This window comes from Lepisosteus oculatus, chromosome 7, assembly GCF_040954835.1.
Source record: "Lepisosteus oculatus isolate fLepOcu1 chromosome 7, fLepOcu1.hap2, whole genome shotgun sequence".
NCBI lineage: Eukaryota > Metazoa > Chordata > Actinopteri > Semionotiformes > Lepisosteidae > Lepisosteus > Lepisosteus oculatus.
The window spans coordinates 25,373,741-25,382,827 of NC_090702.1; the positions used below are offsets into that span (position 1 = coordinate 25,373,741).

A 9,087-nucleotide genomic window follows, 5' to 3' on the forward strand; every position below is an offset into this window, starting at 1 on the left:
ATATTTAGGGGAAAAAAAGGTTGCTTCTGTAAATCCTCACTCTAGAGGATTTGTTTTTCATCTGAGTATTGCAATCTAGGGTTATTGTGCCCCTTTGTTTCACTCTTCAAGGATTGAAATGTCAAGTGGAAACCTGTCAGCTGTCAGGAAAAGGCTTTGCTGAGGCAACCAAAACCCATGTAATCTTTAGACTCTTAAGCTCCAACCACAGGTTTAGTTACCTGGTTCCACACTCGGTGTGGTTGTGATTCAGATAGGTTTTGGTTTACCATATTATTAATGAGATTAATAGTAGCACATTTGTTGTGAAGACATATAACTGTTGCTCAGGTCTTCTACCTAATTAAAGATGTTATGAGGTCAGATGAACTGAAAAAAAATCACAAAATAAATCATGCTTAAGTACTGCTTTTATAGTAGCTGGTGGTTTCCCTTAATGATTTTAACTGTAACATTCTGTACTTTTGGATTGCTGAGGACCTGAATTCGAAGCTCTGTGTATGTGATGTACACTTGCTGAATGTGGTTCTACCTGTACAAGTAATATATTCTAAGAGGCATTAAAATGTAGCAAATGGTATTGGGTCCAAATTTTATTAGTGGATTTTCTGACATGTTCGGTAAAGAGTGTTGATGCTATGAATGTAAGCTAGTGCCTTTCCCAGTATTTCTTGCTTGATTGTAGTACTGAAAGAGCTCTATTTGACATTATCTTTACATATCATCTACAGAAATGTAATTTGATATGTTGCTCCAGAAACTCTCAACTTTGTGTGTAAAGACGCTTCTAATTTGGTGTACTTTCTGCAGTTTTCGGCTTAGTCTTTTGTTGGCCCTGACAGAATCCATTCAGTTGTCTGTCAGTGCTTTGGAGGCATATGTGCATTTGAAACCAAGTCTACACAGTTTTTATTTAAAGACTTGATCATTGTTAATACTGGAAAAAAATGTTCGGATTTGAAATTAAATGGAAATACAGGAATCCTTGTTTTATGGCGAAGAAGTTCACAGGTTTCGTTCTATATTTAGGTTTATCATTTTAACACTGAAGTGTGTTAACTTTATTTCACTGGGGTATTAACTTTATTTTTCTTATGTTCAAGTAGGTATAGTAGCTGCGTCAGCATGTGTAGGCTGCAAAGGAACATGTAAAGGTTTATTCCATGCTGAAGGGAAAAGAGATGCTACATTTCTTTCTGCTGTGGAGCCTTCCTCAGATATCAACACCTGTCATCTGAAGAAGGCTCCATAGCTGAAACGCTGTCTCTTTTCTTTCCCTTTCAGCCTGGAATTAACCTTTACTTGTTCCTTTATTTTCATTTTATCATGTCTCACCAGACTCTTCCCCACACCCATCTTCTGCCTCATTATTGACATTCCTATCTCCTTACCATGTTTGCTGAGGATATAGCTATTAGCCACTTATGTTGTAAGTGCCTCACAGACAGCTGCTGCTTTATAAGTAAAGCATTCGGTGACATTCTTGAAAAGTAATTTCCATATTCATCAGAAACACAGACGTTTATGAAAATGCTGTAACACCTCCCTTTACACCAAATCTCCTTTCTTATGGGCACACAAACGTGAGAAAAAGAAAACCTAAAGCTCCTTCGAATTAAACCAAAGGCTCTTCATATTGTGGCTAAATAGTCTGCTATGCTTTTGTTTTGGTCTTATTTGAGGTCTGTGTAGATTTGTGGTTGACATTGCATGGAAAACAAATATTGAAATAAAAGGCTTTATCATCATGGACTTAATCTAGTGAAACGGAGCATTGTGTTCTTGAAACTATTCAGCAATTTTTAAATCAAACACATTTGGGCATTTTCCCTTAAGTTTAGCTCTGTGCCTGTTGAAATTTGGACACTTCCATTCTTTTTTGTCTTGTATTTTTTTGTCATTTTATTTGACTTAACCGAGGGCCCTCTCAGTGGCCTTTCACTTAATGCTTTTAATTGTCTTTTGTTCTTGAGCATTAAAACGAAACCAAAAAAAATTCCCACTTAGTGAAGCATTATTTAAAATTGGTCTTTTAAGTCCTTTGTTGGAGTGAAGAAAAAGAAATTTCTCTGCTTCAGCAAAGGCTGTCTATAGTCTGAAATTAAAGGCAGTATGAAGATGATTGACCATGCTGCACTGCTCTGGGTAAACAACATTCTTCAGCTTGGTTACAGCTCGGTTGGCCACAGTGAAGGAAACATTTATGGAGTCTAACTCAGAACTCAAGTAGAAATGCTATGTTTTTTTGTCAGGACACTGTCTTATAGACAGTTAAGATGTTCATTAAAGTTGATTGTGGGTGCAGTAGAAAACGCTGGGTTTCAAAGAGTTAATGGGTTGTTCACCATGCTAAGACAATTTAATATATCTCCATTTCTCAGTTATTTTGTTCCATTCATACCAATGTATGTTTCATCGTTCAACAGGTTGTAGAGAGGCTACGTAATGAGCATATTTCAAAGGTGAAAGCAGAGATTTCCACAGGCTGTCAAAAAACAGTTGGCTTATCAACTGCCAAACCAAATTGAAAATCAATGTCAGTCAATATCCTAGTTAACAACATACAAGATACTTCACTAAAGATGCTGGCATCTGGCCTATGCCCACCTTGAGTTTGGGCTGTGGGGAGATGTCACCTGTCAAGTCCAAGAAGCTAATTTATAGTTGAATCAAACATGGATCTAAAATTTCCCTGCTTCAAAATGTTTACTTTGAATCATCTTGTAGGGAGTTATTGAAATATTACCAGTGCTTGATGAAAACACCATTAAGAAAAACGAAATCCGGTTGGTTTCACTTTTATCTAACACGTGTACCCATGCTGACGTTCCCCGGTAGTGATACGTTCTTTCTTTCCTTGTCCTGCAGGTATACCCGCCTCTTCAGGCAACAGTTTGGACTCTCTCCCGGATGACAATCCACCTCACTGGCTCAAATCTCTGCAGGCCCTCACAGAGATGGACGGTCCCAGCTCAACTCTCCCCTCACAGCCACCTCACAGTACTCCCTTCAGCGCACAGATCCCTCTTCACAGAGCAGGCTGGGCCCCCTACCCGCCTTCTGCCAACCCCACCAGCCAGTTTCATTCACCGCCTCCTGGCTTCCAGACCGCTTTCAGACCCCCAACTCAGACCCCCACAGACCTGATACAGAGCGCTGCTATGGACCGTCACTAGGAATTAAGAAAACACAAAAATCAGCAGATACAAACAAAACTATTAACAAATAATAACAAGATTATATATTTTTCTTTCTCTGTATTCTGATCTTTTTCTGACTTTTTTTTTCCCCCCACACACCCCCCCCTATCCCAGACTCATTTCTGGTCATGGTGTCCAAATTCAGCCTGGTCACAGGTTGCATTACTGCAATGGGATTCCTGCTCGATCGGTAGGCGAAGAGATAATCTGACGCTTTGAGACCTGGTCTGGAGGGGTCTTCATGTTAACTCAATGTTAGCTCTTCCAGAGTAGGAATTATGGGGAATTTTAAAGAGAAACTGATGTGAATCTGAAGATGGCGTAGAAATTGCTTAACCTAAAGTTAAAAGAATAGAAAAGTTTACTTGTAATGATACCCGAGATATGATAAGAGAGATTTTTGTTTAGGAAACAAAATAAGAAGAGACAATACTGGCCTTGATAGCTATGCCTAGCAGTGCTATTCTGTTGTCTTCATGTGGAAGAGACAAGAGGCCCCATTGCCCCACAAATCCTATGGTTTTGATGGTCTGGACTGTGATCTGAAAGTTAATTATTTTGGCCAGTTATTATTCTTGGGAACTGTTTTACCTGCGGTCCTGTTTATATCAAATGCACCCTAATTGGTGGTGAATAGATAATACTACACTAAAAATGTTAACCCCACCCCCCTGGTCCGAGTTATGTTGTGAAGGGCTGCACCCTAATGCAAGCCGTGGGCTCTAATGGGCTGTTTCTGAATTCTAGGAAGTGACTCACTTGAATAGGGAGTGACTTTGAGCACTGCTAGGAGCCTGCTCTGGGCTCTGCAGCTGTGCTGGAGAGCAGCTGGCACCCTCTTGTGCAGTGGCGTTTCAGACCCTCTGTATCAGAGGGCACTACGTTGCAGAAGGAGAACAGGACTAGGAAATCAAAGTGAAGGGAGACGCATCGCTCCCTCTCTTGCCTGTTGAAGACTCTCGGTACCACTGTGTGGTGCCTGCCATTGCAACCTTTGCTCACGAAGCACGTCCTATTGAGGGCTCTTAGAACCCTTTGCTCCAGTCCAGCATCAAGTCGCGCTTATTTTCCAACAGGGCCCACTCTGTTGCAGTGATTCAAGACAAAGGCGATATGTTAGTTGTAGTGATAAGACAGCAGGAACCGATGAGAAAAATCTTATCTGAAATTAGGATAAGTGGACAATGAATTATGTTAGGGTCCTGCAGGAATCCCGTATTTTAATTTATTTTCTCAACCCAGCATTAGTGAAAAGAAAAACAACGTAAAGGCACTTCTTGGTTCTTTTTCGGTTGGGAGTTGGCACGTGGCTGGTTACAAGATGAAGTAAGTAAGGGCTTGTAGTTTGTGACTCGGATGAAAAAAAAGTCTGTGGTGTTTTTTTTTTTAATTTTGGCTCTAGTTTAAATGAAATTCAGCGTTTTTAAGGTAAGACAGGGCCACCTACGAGAAATAATTTAAAGTAATGGGATCTTTATTTTCTTTCTATCTCTCTACATCATTGTATTTTATTATTTGGAACTGTGTGTGCTGGGATAGTGGCGATTAGGACAACGAGTGATCAGCAGCCAAGAGCTTCATCTTTGGCCTCCGTCAGCGGTTGTCTTTCTTTCCCCCCTCTTACATTTTTAATGGTCTTCTTAATCCCTTCTCATTGACTTTGTAGGTTCTTGCCGACTGTTCAGTATTCATAAGAAAAATTCAAAGAGAAACAGATGCAGTTAACCATGGGTTTTACATGTTGCTAAAAAAAAGTTTAAAAATGAAGAGCTAAAGAAATTGTACCTCTCTCTGCAGATCTGGAACTAAATCTTAAATAAAATTGAAAACTTGATACCTGAGTTTTGTTGCCTTTTTTTCTCCCTCTTCCCTGTGCCTGAGGACAGACTGTAGGGACGTGATGGGTTCCGAAATGCTGGGTTTCTGAGCTTCCCTTCTGTCTATATTCTGCTGTGAGCATTGTTTGATTCAAGAACAAACTGCTTATTTTTTGTTAAATATTATTGTATGTATGTAGCTCATTATTTTTATGCAGTGTTACAGTGTAAGCTTGTTTGGCATAAGAAGTCAAGAAATACAGTACTGTTTTGTTAGAAAATAAGTTTGTTTTAATTTCTTAGCACAATGCTGTAAGTACTGCTAGTTTTAACAAGTATTATCTACAAATTAACATGATTTCACATGAGCGCAGAACCACAGAGGATGTATTTTTCTGGAATATTTGAGTTTGGCCTTCTCTTGATTCATATCTTCTGGAACCAGTTTAACTAACTTCACTGCTTGTGCTTTATGAGAACCTAGGTTGTGCTACTATGAATTCATTTTATACAAATTGGAAGAAACACATTAGCATTGATTTACATGAATAAGGAAATCAATTTAGATAATAGTCTTATAAATGTACCACTTAAATTCTTAAGTAGTTAGTAAGATAGTGTCAAGTGTGAATTATGTTCTTAAACGTGCCACTGTAATGCTTGCTTCTCAAAATTTAAAGTATGGCATTATGTGAAATATCACTACAATGAACTAAGCCATGCGTAATTCTAATGGCTTTTGAAACTACTAATGACCAATTCATGCTGTGAACATGGAATGCATATTAATGTATGAATGTTTTAATTGTAGCTTTTTGAACACAAAGAACAAACATTTCATTGACTCGGAATGGCCAGTGTTGAGCCTACGTGCCTACACTTCTATGAATGCAAACTATACCACCATTGATGTATATATATACAGTATATATGTATGTGGCACATCTCAAAGTGCTTTGCAAATTTCTTTCCAACCAAAATAAAATGATCATAAAATAAAATGCAGATTGTATTTTAGGAATAGTTTAGGAAGCTTGTGACTATTGGCTAAAGTATTCTATCAATCACTAAGCAGTTGGTCAAGCTTAAAGAACAGTGCAATATGCACTCTTCAGTCAGTTGAATTTGAATGCAAAATGTATTTGCATTTAATCAAAAAGGAAACATTGTGCTTTTTGATTAGATGCGTAATATTCATGGAGCTTTCAAAAACATTTTTTTTGTTTCCTGATATGAATAACCTTCATCTCAAGCTAGTCAACCAGTTTGTCCGTGAAACTAACCTGATTGTCTGCCAGTTTACGTACTCATTGGTGGCAGACTTCAAGAGATTCCCATTAAAGTGCAATGTATACTGTATTTCAAATGTCAGAACATATAATAAAATGGAGATTGTCAAACCTCTATAGGTTTGGTAATCCAAGTGTTGAGACTCGTGAAGAATAATACTCCTGTGCACCCTTGAATTGTGGCCATTTTTGTGGATGCCTTTAGTATTTTTTGATACTGGAGTTTCTTTCGGATTTTATTCCCTTCGGGATGCATCTTAATTAACCTTGCTGGACCATAGTTTGAATACGTTTTTTAAATCCAGCTATTAAGTACTAGAACTGAGTTAGGAATTAGAGTGAATATTATGTAGGACATTAGGTTTCTTAAACCATTTTATTTGGGATTAAGTGATGAATCAAAATTTAACAAATGAGTCTATACATCACTAAAGACGCTAATTGGGGTAGTTTTTGAGACCGTATCATTCCCACCTTTTGTAATTAATTCATTGGTCATTACAAGTTACTCAGAAAACTATGGTGTAACAACCTTGAACCAAACGTGCTATGTGCTGTGTTGCTTGGAAATAACACAACAGAGATTTCTGAAACAGACCAGGGTAATAGTAAAGAGTTCTAATCGTGCACTTATATGAAGTTTAAATTAAGAGCTCAGGTGGAACAAAAAATGAAAAAGACAAAGATGCTCCAGGAACTGGGCTGGGAAACTGCATGACAGAGCTAGTTCAGCAAGTCAGCATGATACTGAGCAATGATTGTAGTTTTAGCGTGGCGTGTAATTGGTTTGTTTTTTGGTTCACATTATAAATATCAAGAGATGCTAGCCATAATCTTGACAGCTTCATCAGGGTCTGTGATATCATATTCATTGATTCAATCCTGTTCTGAGGGTCACAGTGGTGAAGAGCTCAGAAAATGCTTTCCTGGGTTTGTTGTGGTGGCGGTCTTGCAAGTTGAGGTTTTGGGGTAGTCGTTTGGTGAGCAGTGTGTTGTGCTATAGCTCACATAACCTAAATAAAATCTGAACAGCATTGTGGTGTTTAATATTTAATCTATGCACAACTGCGAGTAAGAAATCTTGTCCGCATTATACTGTAGTTATACACCTGAAGTTATACTCTCCTAAGCAATGTTCAAATTCACGTTTGTCATTATACTCATACACAGGTATATGGTATAACAAAATGCTATTTAGTTAGGTCTCAGACGGTAAGTAGTATAAAAAACAATACAATTGTGAAAGAAAAAGACAGACAATAGGCAATGAGGTGATGCTAAATGTTGAAAAATCATGTTGGACTTAGTTGTGCTTTAACAAAGGTGGCTAACATGCACAAATGGAGAAAGGAATCACCTTTGTGGATCATAACAAGGAGCTCCATATCTTTCTGCCATCTTTAGGTCATGAGCTCAACTAGTAGAGAAAAAAGTGTTTATTTTCATTCAGCGTTGGAAATGAGCATTCAGAGAAAGGTGTTTAACGCATCTATACATTTTCTAAATACTTCATCCAATTCAGGGTCGCAGGGGAGCAGGAGCCCGTCCCGGCAAGCAACGGGCGCAAGACAGGATGGGATGCTAGTCTGTCTTGGGACACCGACACTCACGGCAGGACCAATTTCCCCAGAAGTCAATTAGCCACCGGTATGTGTTGAGGAGTCTTGGAGACTGTGGGAGAAAACCACACAAACATGGGAACACAAACCCCATGCAGAGAGCAGCCCAGGTCCAGAAACCCAGGGCCCCAGTGCTGTGAAGCAGCAGTGGTAAGCGTGCCACCGTGCTGCCTGCTTTGAACATAATGTATTTTATAAATATTTGATATTCAAGTCATGAATGTAAACATACAATTATACATGTATACAATGCTAACCGCTGCGCCACCATGCCACCCATAAGGTTTAATACATTGCTTATTTTTATGCATTTAAGGCAAAAGGTTATGTGCCAAAGTGGAAAATGAGAAATGGACCACCAGTGTGGAATTCACAGTTAAAGGACACAAAACAAGTTTTAAAAAGAACTGAATCTGTGTTGTGGTGGAGTGGTATACAAATAGAAAGGGGTCCTTTGACGTGAGGTGCCAAATTGTTTTGCTGGGGTACTTTTTTCCAAACTCGAAGGGTGTTTGAAGGCAGACAGAATGCCACTATATAAAAATATTCACAGGCTTTCAAATATCGCACAAGTAGGCAGCAAGAGTTTTGTCATGTCAGACACTGATGTCACTGCTTAGATGCTCAGAGACTGGTGTCAGTACTGCCGGCAGACGTGCCAAGAGTATGGAATCTTTGGAAACGTGATTTACAAAGTCAGACATCATGCTTTCAATAGTATAGATGACTCTTGGACTACTTACATCTGAGGGTCACCCAGACCCGGGCTCATCTTTTATTTATTCTGACGTATTTATTCTGTTCTGTCTTGAAGCCCTTGCCCATCACTTCACTGTGAAGTAAGGAGGGAACAGCTTTTGCTGTAGCAGTTTCCATTAATTTGCTCTGCTTTCTTGCATATAAGATGAATGATCGCATGCTCCTCAGTCTTTGAGATCATCATTGAATAGCCATGGAAGAAGTGGATCAGCTTTGGTTGCCCATAGATATGATATAACGTGATGTTAGACGAATTCTAAGCAGGGATTCATACAACTAGTACGAGGAGTACTAGTATGAGTACTTAAAGGTTCCAAAAAAGAGCATGTGTACCATAAAAGACATTTGTTTTTATTCCACTTGTTGGGTGGACCCTGTTTTGCCTTTAATAGCTTGAGATGAA

At 38.8% G+C, this 9,087-nt stretch overlaps 1 protein-coding gene across 4 annotated transcripts in view; it reads left to right on the forward strand.

The window, feature by feature from the left end:
* Window positions 1–5,034, forward strand: part of LOC102694421 (CCR4-NOT transcription complex subunit 4) — a 51,287-nt gene extending 46,253 nt beyond the window's left edge. For all 4 annotated transcript variants that reach the window (XM_006633497.3, XM_006633499.3, XM_015352924.2 and 1 more), the window contains one exon: window positions 2,869–5,034. In XM_006633497.3, the coding sequence (XP_006633560.2) occupies window positions 2,869–3,176 (308 nt within the window). In that variant the 3' untranslated portion in view covers window positions 3,177–5,034. The remainder of the gene's footprint in view (window positions 1–2,868) is intronic.
* The last annotated feature ends 4,053 nt before the right edge of the window (window positions 5,035–9,087 follow it).